Source organism: Mercenaria mercenaria, chromosome 1 (genome assembly GCF_021730395.1).
Source record: "Mercenaria mercenaria strain notata chromosome 1, MADL_Memer_1, whole genome shotgun sequence".
In the NCBI taxonomy this organism is placed as follows: Eukaryota; Metazoa; Mollusca; class Bivalvia; order Venerida; family Veneridae; genus Mercenaria; species Mercenaria mercenaria.
Window position 1 is genome coordinate 22,101,155 of NC_069361.1, and position 20,803 is coordinate 22,121,957.

Sequence of the window (20,803 nt, forward strand, 5' to 3'; positions counted from 1 at the left end):
TGTATATTACAAATTTTTGTCAAATGCTTCCTTCGGACTCCACTGATTCGCTCGGATAATACAATCCCGTATACTCCACATGTATTTGGGGTATCCAATGTCATTTGACAGGTGAATGCCTTCACTACAAAACAATTCCACACGCCTCTATGTACTCCATGTAAGTTACACAGTTTCTATGTAGCACAAAGTCTTGTAAAATAACTACTTTCTTGACATTTAAACCTATGGTCAAAAAAGATGCATAGCTCATAATGTCTAAACCAAGTTGTTCCAGTGAATAAGACTGTCTAGTTACATCACTAGACCCAGTATCAATCAAAACCATGTGGGAGCCTGAGATAAATCACTGTCTTTGGAATGGAGTTGCCTACACTGATCCTGTGAGGGTAAATCAACCCAATCTGCAAATACATTGCTTGTGGTGGATTATGTAGCCTGCCTAATGTTTTTAGCAATTGATTAACAAGTTTGAAAGGTAAATAAGAAAAATAAATAAATTCACTCGCTCTGATGTACAGAAAACGAATTAAAAAAAATGTTTTCTGATTGTGCTGCTGATCAATAACAGTAAATGGAATTTAAACATTTCTTTAACTTAAAATAGAAAAAGTGGAAACTCCACATGTCGCCCAACACGACAAAAACGAAAATGTTGCAGGCTCGATTTGAATGAGCCTGTCATGACGGTAGTGGAAATGGATGCTACTGCCCACGTCCTCTAGCCCCGGCTTGAGCAGAACTCAACATTTACACATGCTAAAAGTACAAAAAAAAACAATTAAGAGACATCCGCAGGTATGTTCATACGGCGGTGCACATGGAACCTTGAATGATACACTAGCATGTAACTCCATGAAAAGTGGCATATGGTCCCCAGTGAAAATAACGCAGTTAACTTTAAAATAATGAGTTTTCCCTAAACGAGAAAACAATGGACTGGAATTTAGAAAGGGGATCTGAGGTTATATAGCCTGCATATCAGGAACTGTCAATAGACAAAATAACCATGCATTGGTGTATACAATACCGAAAGCTATGAAAGCAGGAATATTGGGACCACTCAGGCCGAAATGTTCAAGCTATTATTATTATTATTATTTATTTAATATCCTCCACAATGTGAAGATTACATATAGAAGAAGTATACAAAAGTATAACAAGATAAAGAAACAGTACAAAGTACAAACTTCAAGTCATATCAACACATATAAATCAAATACATTATTAAACGATCATTCTGCAAACAAATGCAGATACAAATATGCATAATATAAAAAAGAGTCTGTATAAGAGGTTCAAAAATGACTTATACTGACCTAAACCTATACTGAAATAAACCTAAACATGAACACATATGTGATTTAGGATGCGAGTATTCAAATAAAAATTGGTAAGAAGCCAACAAAATACTTTCAGATATGCCCGCACAACGAATTTTAACATAATTATGTCTACATGATTGTTTATGTAAACTTGTACAATTCTCATTACAGCTCTATTCTTTATGCTAATAAATAAAGCTAATAAGACATACAGTCATGTATACCAAAAGTTATATATTAAGAGAACTTTTGTTCTTTTATAACTGCTTTCTGAATATCTTACGACAAATTTATATCATACTTAACTGAGAAGCATTTTTGAACTTAATTTTAAAAAAGCAACTTGTATGTAGCACTACCATTTAACCACTTGCCGAAACGAAACACAAGAGGCCAGAATGCTAACAAGTTCTTCTCCTATCAATGCTGCAACCTTCATCTTAAATCCTCTAAAACCTTATGCAAGACTTTCAAAATTCTAATACTTTTAGGTGAAATCATGCATTCATCATCTACAACGTCAGTATTAATAAGGTCAAACAGAATTATTTGAACTTGTTTTGACGGGGTTTGTCAGACGAATTCTCGGAAAAAGCTCAACCCATAATCATCTACTATAATACTCCATAATTTCATAGTGTCGCCTATGTTTCCCTGACAATGGCAAAGCATGTGAGTCAAAAGATCATTTACTAAACTATTGCATTTTAAACAAGTCTGAGGGAATGTTCGTGAATAGAACCTTCCTATAGCTTTAACGGCGGAAGCACAATAAATATACATACTCGGTATTATTTTACTTATTTTCCATAAAGCACATGGCTCATTCACCTTAAGAAGACAGTCGGCTCGATGCTCTTCTTCATCGTTACACAAACTGTTTATAGTGTCAAGTCCTGAACGTAGAATAATGTTCTGTTTAAGCATTTGTTTCCACTTTTGTTTCGACGGAAATAATCCAAGAGAAACATATCTTACCAAAACGTGGATTAGATTATATTTCTGTATAAGCCTATAAATATCTGGTATATACCCCTGTGTCTGTGTATCATAGTTAAGAAAGCGAATTAACCTGTTAGTAAACACTAGTTTCGCAAGGTAATGTATAGGTAGTCTGCACAGTTGGCCAAAAAATTGTAATTTCTTATAAATCAATTTCACTTTCAATTGACGTTGAGCCGATAGCACTTAAAGTAAAGTCTGTGCTGGTACTATTTGGTAATTTCTGGATAAACCTTAGGCAAAATCTGTGGGATCTCTCAAGTTGAAGTAAATCTGTAGACGACATATTATTCCACAGCTCACACCCATATAAGCCTTTTGGTAAAACCACCGCTTTGTAAATTTTATACAATGTGATACAGTTCAATCCCTCTGGGTGCAATCCACTATTAGAAATTCCTAAAAGTGTACCTCTCAATTTCACACCAGCCTCATACATTGTCTAGTGCTTAAATATCTGTCTGTCTTAATGCCTAAATGCGTATAATCTAGTGTCATTTTTATTTCGCTTCCGCCTATGGACCATACTTCCGGTTTTGAGTAGAAACTTGGGCTTGCATTGAATACCATAACTGCACATTTACTGGCATTATATTCGTAGCGCCACTGACGGGAATATGTATAACAGATGTCAAGCATAATGCTTAAGGCCCTACTTGAATATGATATGAGCGTCATGTCATCTGCCACGGTTGGTGATGATATATTCATGTTATACATGCACATTCCGCAACCAAGTTCTTGCAGCTTTATGATTAAATCATTTATGAAAAGAAGTTAGAGTAGTGGCTAGCTTTTGCCCCCCTGGCGAGTGCCTTCTTCTACTTTGAACCATTCCGATGCAAAGTGTTGATTTTTTACACAACTGGTCATATTTGTGTACAGTTCAGAAAATGCTAAAAGTGTTGTAGAATCTAGCCCACTTTGGGTGAGTTTGTAGAGGAGTGAAGAGTGTCACACTCGATCAAACGCTTGCTTTGCGTCTAGAAAGCAGATATGAAGTTTGCTAGAATTTTCTTTGATAAACCAAATGGATTCTCTTAACACAAAAGATGTCATTAAGCAGCCAATCTTTTCCTGGAAGCCACCTTGTTGTGGACTTAAGCTTTGTAAAATAAAAGGTTTTGTTCTTTCTACGAGGACCATTTCAAATAATTTAAGAACAGTTGATGTAAGTGTTATTGCACGGTAGTTGTTAGGATCGTCCCTGCTCTTATTCCCACCCTTGTGCATTGTCACAATAATTCCACGTTTCATTACGTCTGGTATATATGCATTTCGAAGCATACCGGTAAACAAGGAAGTCAGTATAGTTATTGCAAACGCACAGCCATATATTAGATGCTCATATGCAATGTCATCAGCTCCAGATGCTTTTCCCAACGGGCATGTTTGCAACATACTTGTAATCGATTCCGGCACAATCTTGACATTTTGATCCGGTACAGACCTGTTTAATGTTTCGCGTACTTTCTCTTCGACAGTTGTCTTCCAGCTGGGGTCATACGTGGAGTCAACAGTAGGTGTATATAGTTTCTTAAAGTAGTGTCCCCATTGTTCTGTAATTTCCTGTTGGTCCCAAAATACCGTGTCATTAAATTTCATACCGGCGCCTAATTTACGGTATGACTGTTTACGTCTATTATTAACTAATTTCCAAAAACATGCGCGAGTCAAGCTCTGCAGTTTGGTCGATTTCCCTGTCTAGTTCTGTCATGTATTGTGCCGTGCAATATCTGTGGTATCTTCTAAATTCGCGTTTGGCCGATTTGTATTCCATATAGTGTTCATTACCCTTTTCTTTCGGTCTTCCATGTCGGCACCATATGTTCCTCCTGTGAGTGACAGAACATAAAAGTCATGCTGAACGATCTGAGAAAACCGAAATATAAGAGCCCTGACTGAATGTACAGGGACAAGCCAACCTGATAAAAATATGGCTCTCACTGGAGTTGTGGCTATTTCTATTCTCTCAAAAGTTAACAATATCTGATTTTGAACCTGAAAAGTCAGTGTAGTAGATCTATTTACCTTGATTTATCTTTCATACCACATTGTTCATTAGAACCAGATGTTAGATATTATCATAATTTTTCAGAAATAATCACTTTGTACAGATAACTTTGTCACCTAAGAACTAGAACTGTGTTTACAGGTCTCTTGAAAACATACCCTAACGTAACAACAACTTTAGTGAAAATATTTGTTAGGAAAGAATAACTGCACCTGAATATTCAACCTTAGCTTATTTAAGAGCTAAATTATAAGTCTTGACTTTGGTGAAATGGAAACTTAGTTATATTAAGTTGCGCATATGCAAACAGAATCATTGGTCTTGCATTTGACAAAATGACAATTATGTTTTGCATTAGAATAGTTGCATTTTTGAAAGTAACAGTGTACGCCATGAGTGTGTATTTTTGTTGACTATGATTTTACCTGTAAATGCAAAAATCGTAGTCGCCAAACATGGCTTAAACTCACAATTTAATTAATTATGTACAAGACAATTTCAATCTGGGATTTTGAGACTAGATATAGTTTTAGCAGATTTTGTACACTCAAATTTGTAAATTAATGTATTTAAAACTATGTAAATACTTTTTTAGATTATCGATAAAATATCTACATTCATAGACATGTGTATGTTACGTAGTGGTATTATTTGGAAACGTCATTAAAATAGATAAATACGAAAAATATTCCGCTAGCTCCATGAAAAATGTACCGCCTCTCAAATATCAAACTTAAGAGAAAAAAAACGATTAAAAAAATTGCTCGCTCAGTCTTTTATTAAAATTTTCCGAAGAACCATTAATAAATTTGTAGTAGCCTTATTGGTACCATTCCTGCGTGGAGGTTTATCTATCACCGGCACGTGAGCGAACAGTTTAACACTTCTCTTGCCGGGTATTGTTTGTTTGTTTTAGGTTTAACGCCATTTTTTCAATAGTATTCCAGTCATGTAACGGCGGGCAGCTAACCTAACCAGTGTTCCTGGATTCTGTACCAGTACAAACATGTTCTCCACTTCCACACATGATTCAGAGGTGGAGGACGAGTGATTTCAGACACAATGTCTTTTATCAAATCGTCACGGAGAACATACGCCCCCCGGGGATCGAACTCACGATCCCGCGATCCGTAGACCAACGCTCTCCCTACTGAGCTAAGCGGGCGGGCTTCTCTTGCCTGGTATAGGCAAGAATATAATTGATCTTTTACTGATGTATATAGTTTATAACATTATTGTAGTTACTCAGATGTATACCTGTAGACAAGGGGTTTACCAGGGAAATTAAAGGAATATGTATCATTGTCTATCATTGTTATTTAACAGTGATATATTAAAGAGGCAAGAATCTAAGAATATAATTATTTTCATTTCTATGTCATAAAGGCTTAAAGGTAAATGGACCTTAACGATATTTTGTTCCATAATTTCGAGTATCGTCACTAAGAAATACCAAGGGACAAGACCAGTGAAGTGATCTAATGTAGTTGAAATATTCAGCAAAAAGTAATTCTAAAGCCATATTTTTGAACTTTATTTGAAGACTGACTTTAGAAAATTTCGTTATAACTTTCCAAATGTCAATATTTATGCATTTACTAAAATCACAAGATGGAACACGCAAAAAGGGAGGACGCTGCACCTTTCTCATGAAGATGTAGGTAAAAAACAGACATTCCATTTTATCGAAAAGATGTCATTAATATGCATCTCAACGGAAATGTCATTTGAACTGGTGCATAACAAACGAACTTTTAATGTAAGAGAACAACCAATTTATGCTAATCTCCATGTAAGCCTATAGTCAAAAATAATCTACTTCAATGACTTAATGGCGTTTGCCTGCCCATCACTTAAACGTACCCTATCGGTCATTCAACTGGTGCAAGATTAAAATCACCACAACTATCGCCAAATAGAAGTCGTACCTGGTACATACTACATTTCCCAACGGTGTGTATACATGTCATATCTTTCAGATGAAATAGTAAATAAAGGTTAGTCAAAACAATCGAAAAGTCAAATTGGTGTGTCTGAAAAGAGTTTAACCCTTGTCATGTTGGTAAATTACAAATGATTGTTTAAATCATCGACCTTTATGGCTTTTTGACATCTGGTAATTTCATCACTTTTAACGAAAGGTTAATGAACTAATGAAAATAATAGACTTAAAGCGATTATTTACGTTTTTTATATCTCGACTGAACTTGAGTTTCGGTCGTTATCCTATGTTTACGATCGTTATCCTATGTTTACGCTCGTAAACCCCGGTTCACGCTCGTAAACCATAGTTTACGAACGTGAACCTATGTTTACGACCGTGAACTGGGGTTTACAATCGTTAACCTACATTTACGAGCGTGAACTATGGTTCACGGCGTTATCCTATGTTTTCGCTCGAAAATATAGGCTAGTATTCGAAAAACCTAGTTTATCGATCGTTAATGCTAGTTTTTCGACCGTGAACTAGGGTTCACGTAATTATTGGACAATTGGCTTGCCATATAATTACAAATCGATAAACACGGTTTTACGAAGGTAAACTGTAGTTCACGGCCGTAAACCTAGGTTCACGCTCGTAAATATAGGTTTACGGCCGAAATTGTTAGTTGATTTCATAATCCTAGTATATCAATCGTAAACCATGGTTTACGTTCGATAAACTAGGTTTCTCGATTGAACTATGAATTTCGGTCGTTATCCTATGTTTACGATCGTTATCCTATGTTTACGCTCGTAAACCCCGGTTCACGCTTGTAAACCATAGTTTACGAACGTGAACCTATGTTTACGACCGTGAACTGGGGTTTACAATCGTGAACCTACGTTTACGAGCGTGAACTATGGTTCACGGCATTATCCTATGTTTTCGCTCGAAAATATAAGTTAGTATTCGAAAAACCTAGTTTTACGTTCGAAAAACCTAGTTTATCGATCGTTAATCCTAGTTTTTCGACCGTGAACTAGGGTTCACGTAATTATTGGACAATTGGCTTGCCATAGACAATTGCCATACATGACTATTTTATTAAATAGAAGAGGGTTAGATGTAGAATCAATTTATTTGTTTTACTGAATATGCTGTCGGCTCCTTTTTTTTTACTGTTTCAGCTGCCACTGTGTGTTTATTTCAATTCAATTTTATTTATTTTTACCCATTCTTTCGTTAAAACAAATTTCTAATTTAACAACTCAAATTTGAATATACATGTAAGTAAATATTTTAATATTTAGATATAGCTGACCTAGGCAGTCGCGAATGATTCAGAACTTGGTTACAGAAATCCGTCAATTGGTTATCGCCATGGGCGCGTTGTTATGTCGAGCTTTTGAAAGAAACCTGCTTTTTATTGAGTGCACATTTAATCCTGTGGATTTTTAAAACGTAAATTAATATTAATGAGTTAGATACTATACCTCAAGAATGAGTCGAAAAATAAATATTTGTCTTTTGAAGTATAAATCCTTTAGTGAAAAGATTTTAAAAGAAGTATAGACATTCGTCTTGGGAAACCGATCGATCTGTATAGTTCAAACATTAAAATTAGGTTTTCTTATGTATGAGGTTAAAGTCAATGAAACTAGAATGTCAATACAGTTCGGTTTGTAGATAAATAATGGGAAATATGAATGAACTTTGAACAAATGAGCCGTGCCATGAGAAAACCAACATAGTGGCTTTGCGACCAGCATGGATCCAGACCAGCCTGCGCATCCGCGCAGTCTGGTCAGGATCCATGCTGTTGGCTTTCAAAGCCTATTATAATTAGAGAAACTGTTAGCGAACAGCATGGATTCTGACCAGACTGCGCGGATGCGCAGGCTGGTCTGGATCCATGCTGGTCGCAAAGCTGCTATGTTGGTTTTCCCATGGCGCGGCTCAAATACTTCTCTGTTACAGAATCCCCGGGACCTTGCTAACGTGGGATAATAAAGGCTTTATCAATACAATTGTACATTTTTGTATTTTTATGAATGAAGGTCCGAAAGACAAGTGTAATTTATATAAGGACTGGGTAAACACCGGGTATAATTGGCCGAGATAAGGAAATGTTAAACGATAAACTGATGAAGGGAGTAGTGGAAGGGGTAGACGATAACAATATAGTGACAAGAGTCGTCAATGTCATTTGAACAAATAGAGAACAATTGATCCCGTCGCCTTAACCGGTAGATGTCTGGGGCTTACTGATACCAGTATTGAAAAATCGGGAGCTTTATCGGAAGAGATTAATTCAATTTCATGAATGAAAAATGACTCAAACCTCAAGTAGGTCCTTCAGTTTTTCAACAATTATTATTTACTGGCATACTACTTGTAAGATTACAAAACAAATGGTGTGTATGTGTACAAAGTCGTGGAACCGATGGAAAGACGCAATTACCAAGATACAAATGCACAAAGTCCTCATACAAAGTCAAAGAATTCTTTTGCAAAAAAAAACCCCAAAACAAACAAACCCACACACACGTAGTCTCGATACAATGACACAAACCCAAATAAAAAGAAACTAAATCCTGACACACTTGCAAAAATAAGGACGTCTTCGTATTTTGGTACTAGATTTTTGTGTAAATAAGACTTTGCGTGATCGCATTTGGTACTAGGACTTTTGTACTTCGCATCTTGGTACTGGGACTTGTCGTCTTCGCATTTTGGTTCTAGGACTTGTCGTCTTCATATCTTGGTACTGGGACTTGTCATCTTCACATCTTGGAACTTGGATTTGTCATCTTCACATCCTGGAACTTGGACTTGTCTTCTTCGCATCTTGGTACTGGGACTTGTCATCTTCACATCTTGGAACTTGGACTTGTCATCTTCACATCCTGGAACTTGGACTTGTCGTCTTCGCATCTTGGTACTGGGACTTGTCGTCTTTGCATCTTGGTACTGAGACTTATCGTCTTCGCATCTTGGAACTTGGACTTGTCGTCTTTGCATCATGGTACTGAGACTTGTCGTCTTCGCATCTTGGAACTTGGACTTGTCGTCGCATTTTGGTACTAGGACTTATCGTATTAGGACTTTGCCTCTTCGCAGTTTGGTATTAGGACTTGTCGCATTCGTATCTTAGTATTTGGACTTGTCACCTTTGCATTTTGATACTTGGAATGGCGTCTTCGCATCTTGGTTTTAGGAATTGTCACCTTCGCATTTTGGTATTAGGACTTGTTGCATTCGCATCTGTCATAAAGGTCTTTGCCTTAGATCTAGTCAGGCTTTGTGTCAGAATTTTGTGTTTTTGGCATCTTGCGTCTTCGCATCTCTGCACCAAAATTACGTAAGTTAGAATTTCGCCATCGCTGCAAAAGGACTCTATTTGTTACGATTTTGCGTCATGATGCTAATATCACTCTCAAAACATCTTTGTTTCCTTTGTACTCTTCCCTTTAACATCATTATGCATGTAAAACATCTGCACATCACTTGATATACAACTAGAACGTTTCTTCACAAGCCGGACGCACTTAATAACGTTTAAAAGAATGAAACTAAATATTGTGGAGCTTAAACACACTTGATATTATTACAAAATTCCACGAAACAACTAAAATTCTCACGCTGTGTCGACTGAGATAAGGAACTAGAACAAAAAGAAAACCTGGCATTTAGTGAGAGATGTTTGCACTGACAAACGAGCTTTTCTTTCTGGAAAAAAAATTGTCAGAAGTAAAATGAAAATGTTCCCTGACACCCAATTATATCTTAAACTGTGATAAAAAGAAGACAAAGTGATGCAGTTAAACGTCAGTTTTGATATATGCAATATATTGCACTTCATGGATGAGAGCTCAAGTGCTTAAAAATAGAACATAGATGTCAATCAAGTGGCTTTATGCTCATCCGGCATGTTCTTTGTCAATGTCTGGTGTTTTTGTTGGAAAATACCAATTGAAAAAGAAAGGAATATTTCATAGTCCAGTATAATGTAAATGCCAGATTTTTTTATATATAATTAGTAACTTAACATATTTTTTATATATAATTCACCTATATATACGTCCATCGCACGTGTTACCGTCATATGCACGGGTTTCAGGAACACAGTGTTCAAGTATCCTCGGCTAATCGGATATAATTAAAAGATAACATGCACTTACAAATTGCTTATTTTTTTATACTACTTCTTTGCATTTGAAACTGCAATTTTTATAGAATTATTCGAAAGCATTGTATAAAACTCTTTAAAATAGTATCATGTGAAAACATCTGTTTTATGAACTTTATATACTTATCCTTTGATACCTCTTTAAACGATTGCATTTCATTTAAAAACGACATGAAAAAGATTTCGTACAGTGAAAGTGTGAGTGTGCACATTTCATTTTGTACTGTACAGTTGAACAGATAGGCGTGTTAAAAATTTCTCGACAGGCATGTTGCCCTATTGTCCCTCTTAATACTGACATACTGACAGAAATTAATGACCAGGGTAGCATTGCAGAAAAGATTACCCTTTATTTCAATATCTTGACCAAAAATATATATCGTAAACATAACGTCGCTGCGAATAAGTTTGTGTGTTACGGTACATTTTATAATTCATGCGACTGATACCATTTTGCGTAGGATTAGCCTATTAAATTTTGAGGATATATATCTATATATATATTCGGTTTTATGCCTTGTAATGTATGTTTTCAAACTGTCATGCTATCTAACGTGGGCACATTTCATTTTCTAAGATAGAATAAGGGTCAACTTTTTGATATTATTGTGTATCCATCCGCGATTTTTGAAAGCCCCAAAATATCAATGTAAAAAGGATAATGTTTGAGTCTTATTTAGTTTACTTGCAAAATATATCTTAGGATACGTGAAAATTTAGTGATTTTAGCATTGTAGGATCTTCTACAGACCCGTATATAGACATAGTCAGCCCGGAAACAAGAGAGGACGGGATTTTAAGACGTTGTTATGTGTGTGTTTGAGGTTTACAGGCAACACTTTAAGTTTAGGATTTTGAGCTCAGTGTTCAGGTCTTTTGGGATCATGGGAAACATTCAATGCACTATGACAGAATTGAGCTTAAGCCGGTGCTGGTGGAGGGGTGTGGATTGGGTGGGGGGTGGGGGGGGGATGGGGGCGGAGGAGGCTTGAGGGATGTTTCAAATTTCATTACCTATCATTAACAGACAATGAAACCGAGTTTGCCTGTTTGCCTGGTTCTATTCTTCCGGGGGATAATCTTACAGGTTTTATTGACAAGAACGTTTTAATGCAGTACGGCTAAATTATTTGAAAATTGTATTGTTTGGACTTTTTAACCAAAGACACTTGTCGAAATAAACTTTTGCATTACTTTCGCATCGTCGACGTAAATTTTACTTCCTTGAATTTTTATTGGAACAACGCCTTTTTTAAAACTTAAACTGGATAGGGTCTGAATATTCAAGGCGTGTTCGAAGAGAAAGAGAGCTCATTCAATATAATTGTTAGGATGGTTAACAAACAGTCAGATACATTCTTATTAAAACACCATCAGTTTATTTCTTGTAAATTTACAAATGTCCTAAGCATGTGCCTGAAACATCCAGCATAAAATAAAAAATATGGCTATATTCCAAAATCTGTCTGTTTTATCTATAAATTAAATTTGCTCCTACAGTTTTTTATCCTAAACTTTCTTCATAAACTTGTTTTTACCTGATTCACTATCAAAGCTGAATGTAGATCACCCAAACAAAAAAGTAGCAGACGTGGTTTGATCAAGTTTCTTTAGAGGTAACTGCACCACCCCTCAAGCTCCCTAGCTCTAGCAAGCAGTGCGTCTCTAATCACACGAGAGATTCTGCTGTTCTCGTTAAGAAGAAAAGAAAACAGCGACTTTTCAAGGTAGGTAATAGTTTCGGTTTCAGATGTTTTGACAACGCAGAAAATGACGTCACTCGACCTTCAGCTATTTCCGGAAGTATAGAAAATGAGAGTAGACAGGCTAAATTTGAAAACGAAAGTCGCATTTGCATTGGTCGATAGTCAGGGGTTACGCGCAGGGGTCACCCCGTCTAAATGTATGCGTGTTGACTTTTTTTGTTTGTTTGGCTAATGGGGAGTCAATTTTCAGCACTTTCTAACGATTTGAAAATACCGAGACTTTATCACGACATGTCACCTTTTCATCTACGAGAAAATATTTACACAAATCCAACAGGGGTCCGTAACGGAGATAAAGTATATGGAGATTTTTGGAACTTCGTCAAATTGTTCAAAAGGTCCTTTCTGATGTTGTCTGAAAGTGTCAGTATATGCCTCGGATGTAAGATATTTCCGTATTTGAGAGCTGCAGACCTGTTGAAAAGTCGAAACAACAGTGATGAAAAGTCGAAACAACAATGTTAAAAAGTCGAAACACGACGGTGAAAAGTCGAAACGAAAAAAACGAAACGATGGTGAAAAGTCGAAACCACGATGGTGAAAAGTCGTTGTGATGAAAAGTCGAAACCACGATGGTGAAAAGTCGAAACAACGATGGTGATAAGTCGAAACAACAATGGTGAAAAGCCAAAACAACGAAACCACGCTGGTAAAAAGCAGAATCATCAACTATGATGAAAACACGAAATAATATCGAGTTTTCATCATCATAGCTTCGTTGTTTCGAGTTTTCACTATTGCAGTTTCGAATTTTCACAATCGTTGTTTCGCCTTTTAGCATCGTGGTTTCGACTTTTGGGTGTAATTATATCCGGCGATGACCCTAACGGGACACCGTAATAACTAGTACAAGTAATGCGGCATCTTTTTAAGTAATTGCGTACACAAATGCTCGAGAAACAGGTAACTACATGAAACATTTTGATGGGAACAAAATAACTCATTAAAAAATGAATTAGCGTACTTACAGTTTATTAAGATTTTAAAAATGTTTTAGACAGGGCTAGAATCTAAGTTTTACAAATGACGTCGTTTTGCAGAGAGGCAAATTTAGCAATGTTTTTTTTTTTCTTTTATAATGCGGATGAATAAGATGTGGCGTTTAATATGTAAACATGCAGGTTCTGAAACCTAAATGGTCCATTTTTACCTGACAACTTACAATAATAACGTTTGATATAGAAAGGAAAGGTTAAAGTGGACTGAAAGAAGAAATGCAAACGAGGCCGTAAGTACCAAAATAGTCATAAAACTATCATGAAATATGATGATCATAAATCTAAATAAAACTAGGTCAAACATAGATAAAAGAGGTGTTTTAATCATATATTAGATGATAATAAATATGGCGTTATTATCGCCTTTTGAAATACCCCCGCTCCGAGATTGACATAGAAATACTAAACTTCTTCGTAAGAGGTAATAATAATGTCAAAAACGTAATAATGGCCCTTTTTGATGTTTTAAAAATGGCGGAAGGCTTTCGTAAGTATAGTAAGTTAGCAAAGAATTACGTTTGTCGTTCTGTTTCCTGTCGCCTGTACAAAACGAAAAAAAGTCCAGTGTTTTACAAATTTCAATATTTAATATGTATTGTTGTTATTAAATTATACGCTTACAAACTAGAATCGATATCTAAAGAATATCTTTTAATAAAAAGGAATTTCTGTATAAATAATTGTGCTTTGAACGTTAGAAAAAGCATGTTTTTTTTACACTTAAGCATTATTCGAGACGCAATTCGCTTTTATGTTTGGTGGGACTTTTGAAAAAAAAATGCTTGAATATGCGGTGAGCTTTTAGAAAAAAACAACAAGAAAGTAGGTCGTGGTGAAGAACTGATAGGGTGCTAACTATTGAACACTTATACACCTAAATCTGACTGCATTTAAACAGCTGAAATTAAGGTGTAGAGTTAGACACAAATTTGAATCCGGAGTTAAAAAACTTTATCTGAGAATATGTTTTAACAGAGATTTTTTATCTGAGAATCTGTTTCCTCAAAAGTGAAAATAAAGTCGGTACATAATGTACCAAAGGTAGGGGAGACTCGGGACAAAACACAACGATTTTCTTGGCCTTAACAAATGTAAGCACCTGTCTAAATAGTAAAACTGTAAAACAGGTAGGTAATCGTTTAAGCAGGCAGGTTACATACAGGGGAGACTGTCCATCATGTGTCTGTACTCACACCTGGGCTAGATGTATCACTGCGGTTTTGAGGTTTTCATGCCGGTCGAGCAATAAATATGTAAGTGAGAACAATTAAAGTACAATTAATGGTACTGATGAACTGCTTTAAAAATGAGGCCAATAACCGCAAATTAAATTTATGTAGAGCCAGGTCCCTTGAATGTGATCTTTTCCCTAAAATGTATATATGAGCCGCACCATGAGAACACCAACATAGTGCATTTGCGACCAGCATGGATCCAGTCCAGCCTGCGCATCCGTGCAGTCTGGTCAGGATCCATACAGTTCGCTTTGAAACCCTATTGTAATTCGAGAAACCGTTAGCGAACAGTATGGAGCGGATGCGCAGGCTGGTCTTGACGCATGCTGGTCGCAATTGCACTATGTTGGTTTTCTCATGATGCCGCTCATATTTTGATTTGGTTTTGCATGTCCGATTTCAATATAGTTGGTACCAGTTAAGAACGATTTGATATACGGTCAACTCCAAATTGCTACAGACAGTGCGTACTACGACATTCCTTTCAGATTTTGATAGCCGGTGCCAATGAATCGTAAAGATGCAAATAAAAAGGGAGTGGTTGTCGGTCCAGTTGTTAAGGCATCGACCGCTAAACTTGCTGTGGAGAGCTCAACATCCGGTGGGTCTGAACCCATGACTTCCTTCTCATGAAGCTAGCGCCTTAACTACTGAGCTGTACAGTACATTCGGCCCCAGCGGCAACTTTGTATTATGTAACGTCGAAGCAGCTTATAGCAATACCCCAGCAGCAGCATGTATAACTTGCGGAAGCGGCTTTTAGCAATGTCCCAGCAGCAGCATGTATAAGTTGCGGAAGCGGCTTTTAGCAATGCCCCAGCAGCAACCGTTGAAGTGACAGTTTTACAATGCGAAGTGAACTAATATGAAGAAATGCTTGGCCTTAGTTTTGATGACTTATAATGATAACAGTTATGACCATTATCTGTTTGAGTCATGACCTTTTGCGGACCTGTGGTTATGATCTCACAAAAAGCATATTGATATATAGACTATTTGTTATTGTTTATTGCGGGATATTGTACGAGTCCCGCCAATACGACACATTAAACGCCGGCCAATATATCTTTTATTGCAAAAAATACAATATCTGCGGTACAGAGGTCGCCATTTACTAAGGTATGTGTTTTATTAGATTGTGTTATGGGTGTGGTTAGCATATAAATTTTATGATTTTTATATGTTTCACATAATTTTGATAACTTAACGATGACCATGATTTCGACGGAGATGTTCGTCAGAGTTTAAGTATTTCCCTATGGCCAAAATTCCCACTTACTAATGTCTTCCGTAGCATGTTTAGCTAGAAATCGAACACATTAAGGACTTTTTGCTTGACTTAAATTTAGTAATGAAAATTTAATGTGTAGCTACATACAAACTAAGTGACACTATTTGGGCACGCGACATCATCTCTCCGATATCTGTCGGCTATCAGATAGACTAGCCACTAGACCGATAATAACTATATTTCTATATTTTTCCCTTTTTTGACAAATTCAATTTCATAGAGACAAAAGCCAGTCTATTTTAGAGATTTTCACACAGGACTGATGTTGAAATTATGATATTGGACATAGGATATAGACTGGCTCAGTTCACTACATTCAATCATAAAATTGTAAAAAGATATATCACAGTCTTGGAGCTAGTCTAGCTATCAGACAGTAATACGAAAAAAAAAAAAGAGCAACATTTTGGGTCACGGCTGCACCTTCTCATTTGACACCAGTACTGTTTTTTTTTTTTTTTTTTTTTTTTTTTTCTTTTCAAAGAATCGGATTTGAGGGTGAAACAAGCAAGGAAAGCCTATTCGAGCTTAATTGTTATACACTAAGGACTTACAATAAAGGTATAAAAGATAAAGGTGATTCAATACGGTGGTTCTCGTATATATTGTTGAATGATTACCATTTTATTTACGATTTCAACCAAATTTTACAAAGAAAAGAGTGATGCATACATATTCTTGAATTATTACTATTCTTTTTATATACCATTTGACCGAATTTTACAAAGGAATAAGTGATGCAATAATCTCCATTGACGGTTTGACACATATTTATAAAATTTCATGTCAAAATGATCGCCTTTGATCGAATGTTATGATTCATTTGCAATAAATTTGATATGTATTTATATAATACAAATTTCTTTAATGTTGACCGCATGTATCGGTAGAAAGTGAAAATAGTAACAAATATACAGGGTGAGAAATTTCACAAATTTTGAATAATGAGATTTTTACATACAATTTTATAATTTATGACAATTGTAACAAGGTAGGGTGGTGTATTTAAGAATGCATCACAGGAGTATTGTGTAATAAAACACATACTTACCATCTATTATAGAGGAATAAATCTGAAATACAAGAAACCACCTGCGCACAGTTTCCGTGTTATGATTATCTAATTATCGCAAACCTTGGAGAAAGCTCTTTGATGTTCTCCGAGAAAATAGTAACATATTTGACCCGATAATTTGTTTGAATGTCTGCTATTTGCATTTAAGTGTGCTTCTGAAATAAAATTTGGGAATATGCATGTTTATCATGAGAAAAAAACCCATCTAGATATGATAAGTTGTTTTCCACCTAACGATGCAGAATAAATTGCACCCTACGAAAGTCGCATGCAGTTGCTTCACGTGAGATAGCTGCACGTGTGATCGCAGTATGTAAATACATGTATTAGAACATCCCAAACAGTCTCGACCACAGCAATATGAGCCCTTTGACATATTTATTATCCAGTTATCACCCTGATTACATCTTTAATAATTGCAGTTCACCAATTCAAGAGCAGGTCCAGGATAGGTTCCATTTTAAGTCGTGGTGTCAAACGTTTTGACCGTATCCGACGGAATAAATACTTCACACAATTTGTAAATTTTCATTAAAAACTTATAGTCTTCAATTATGACTGCCGCCCCACCCCCCCCCCCCCCGCCACCACACACACACTTTAAAAATTACAATACTGCTGTTATATAATGTTTTGATGGCGAAGTGATTCGAAAATGTTTTCAAAGCGACTAAAGACTTGAAATGTAATGTCAAAATGCATGCTCGCTAGATTTCAGTGCGAGGCGGATCGGGTTCGACACATTCATTTACAACGAAGTAGCGACACACTCAAGAATTCACGGCTAGGTAGGTCGGGCGCGACACACTCATTTACAACGAAATAGCAACATACGCCAGAATTCACGGCGAGGTAGGCCGGTCGCGACACACTCAATTACAACGAAATAGCGACACACGCCAGAATTCGCGGCGAGGTAGGCCGGGTGCGACACACTTATTTGCAATGAAATAACGACACACGCTAGAATTCACGGCAAGGCGGGGCGGCTCGCGACACATTCATTTACAACGAAATAGTAATACACGCCAGAAAGCGTAGCAAAATAAGGCAACGACACATTCTCATAGATTAATGAGGCCGCTCAACAGCTGCAAGAAATGTTTGCACATGTTGCTATTACTTATGCAGCTGAATGTGCAATCTGCATGATCTGTGGCAGTATGAAACGGTAGCGACACTTCAATAGCATCTGCCGGAGAAGCAACATCTGAAATACTTGAAATCACAGAACGTCTGGTTTCTCGGTCTTGAACACAAGCATGTTCACAGCATTGTACCAATAAGCTACATCAGCATATATTGCCGTTTGAACATTTCCTGTAACATAACGGAAATATCTTCAATTTAATTAGTATGTACTATTGTTGTTCTGTTCCTACAAGAATACATTCATTTGTTCGCATACAATGCTAACAGGGAACATGCTGTTATCGAATGGTATGTATCGGCTATACTTCCATTAGCAAAATTGAATTTTTCTGAAAGTAAAGCAAATGTATTATTTCCTATTGATATGACTGTGTTACAGTCTATCCCATTTGTTGTTTTCATGCTCGTGATTGTAAACTACACTCTCTGTTTCCGGTAGACGAGTTTCATTCAAATTACTAGCACCAACGCAAAAAACACAAAATTTGAAATGTTCTGTTCTTATCAAAAAAGAAGTGATATATTTCATAACTTTAGTCTTTGTGTGGGCTTGACTTTCGCAGAAGGGAGTGAAGGTATGATATTTCATATCAATAAGATAAATGTAAAAATGAGCAATGTCAAACATGTAACACCTAGAGTCTATAAATATATACACACACCGTGACTGCTAGATAATTATATGGAGCACTTTTTGTTGAGGGGTAGAGGTGTTTTCACTGGCACTATCGTTATAATTAAGTTCACAGCAGCATTACTTTTCACAACTTTAACAACTGAAGAGTTAAGAGAAAATACATACATCGAAAAGAACAAAATACATACTAGTAAATACAGTCATATTACTTCCAACAAAAAGTGATACTAAATATTATATCCTGGTATTGTTTACAAAATACGAACATCAATTTTACACAACTGATTTCCATTAATATGCAAAAAAACCCTATATTTTATCAAGTTTTCGAAATGGGAGCCTATGGGAAAAATTACCATTTTTATGTAATTTTGACATAATATATAAACAACCTATGTAGACTCAGTCTGTATTGTTTACATATTTCTCTCATATATATATAGACAGATAGAATGTGCAGTAATATCATTATTATCTTCATTTCCTCCATAGCTGAAGAGCATTTACATGATAAATAACATAGATATATAAGAGAGCAGGAAAGAAACATTATATACACAATATATACACGCGCAATTGTCAGAAATGATAACATAGGTAGCACAATATTATAGAAACATTATGTACAGGAACATATACATTGATATAGAACAGTATTAAGAGCACACCAAGTTAGATAGCCCTTGGATGTGCAATGATGTCGAATTGCAGAAAAATTGATATCATCACAGTCCTATACGTCTTCATAATCAAGAAGAGTCGTGATCAAGTTCTTGCCCGCCTGTTATGCGCGAATCTTGAAAGTAGAAATAGGTCTTCGTATAATTAAGAAATAAGAAACTGAAAAGGAAAACGGCTACAACACACTATCGTAGTAAGCTGAATGGATGGATGACTTATATACCTCACATGAACCCAGCGCTCTCTTAATGTTGTTTACAACCGTCGTTAGGAATAAATTTAAATTTGTTTTGAAAAGAAAAAACTAAATTATACAAAGCTTCGCATAATTAGTTTTAATCGAAAAAGGTACTGTAGTTCAACACCTAAATTAAGAAAAAAACATGCGATTGAAAGTTCATATCACTTTGTTAACAGTGCTTCCCTCTCATTATTGTCAATTTGTTACACTGTAACAGAAGAATAGTGTTTTGTTTTCTCGCGGTTGTTTCAAACCATCTGAAGCTACAGCAACTCTGCAGCGACCATTGCATGGTGTTTTTCCTCTAGTGTTATACTGCTTGAGTTTCCGTTAGTTTACGCATATTATAATGTCACACCATTAGTTGTTTTTATTTCCTCTTGATTGTATTCCTGGAAGTTTAGGAAGACAAATAATTGTTTTCCCCATAGATTGAAATAGGTTAGCAGTCTGACGTAGTGCATTTTTCATGACTGGGTGGGAATTCAGTGATAGATTAGTATGCATAATAACCCCATCTTTTGCACAATAAACATGTCATATTCGTAATTTAATGCCTGGTTGAAATAGCGGTCAGGGATGAATTTAATAACTAATAAACAAGAGTCGTGACAGGTTAGATGACCAATAGCATTTAAAACGCGTCTAGGTCATAATAACTGACGGTCATAAACTTAATTGAAATAGATAAAAATGTTAGACCTGGCATAAATGTCAATAAGAATAACATCGAGTTTTGTTTTTCTCTTTCTGCACTAGATGTGATGTTTTTAAACAGACCATGCTAATATTTCATACCTGCAATCCCTCATATAAATCATTGAAAGGATATAAAAAAAAATATTCAAGTCATAAAAGGGCTGCAAGAGAGATGGGAAGGTTTCATTTTTTCTTGTAGATTCCACAAAAATATTCTACAGTCTATGTGGTTTGAAAATTCCATATTTACCAAGGTCCTTGATGAACCTGACAACGGTAAATTTTAAGACCTTTTACCTTACAGGCTAATAGCTGAAACAGTTTTATTTAATGAAATACATTTTTCCTCTTTTTTGGCCTTTGTTTACAAAGCAAGATCAAGAGCACAGTAATGCATGACTTTTTGAACAAATTTAGTACCTATGTTCACACATACTTTGAACGAACTACGTCCTATGTTCTTTGTTGGTGTTTGTTTTTGTGATTTTTGAGGCATTCTATGCTAGATGCGGTTATATCAGTTTAGGATAGTACAGCTGAAATTTTCAATATATCATATCTTCATATCATATCT

The 20,803-nt window shown here is 35.9% G+C and overlaps 1 protein-coding gene across 1 annotated transcript; it reads right to left on the bottom strand.

The window, feature by feature from the left end:
* Positions 1-3,281: 3,281 nt before the first annotated feature.
* Positions 3,282-3,932, bottom strand: LOC128550510 (uncharacterized). Its single transcript, XM_053529962.1, has one exon. The coding sequence runs from the start codon at positions 3,930-3,932 to the stop codon at positions 3,282-3,284; it is 651 nt and encodes a 216-aa protein (XP_053385937.1).
* Positions 3,933-20,803: the final 16,871 nt, after the last annotated feature.

Bases quoted from the DNA above. Each gene is read 5' to 3' on its own strand.
- LOC128550510 (XM_053529962.1), bottom strand. From the start codon at position 3,932: ATGAAATTTAATGACACGGTATTTTGGGACCAACAGGAAATTACAGAA.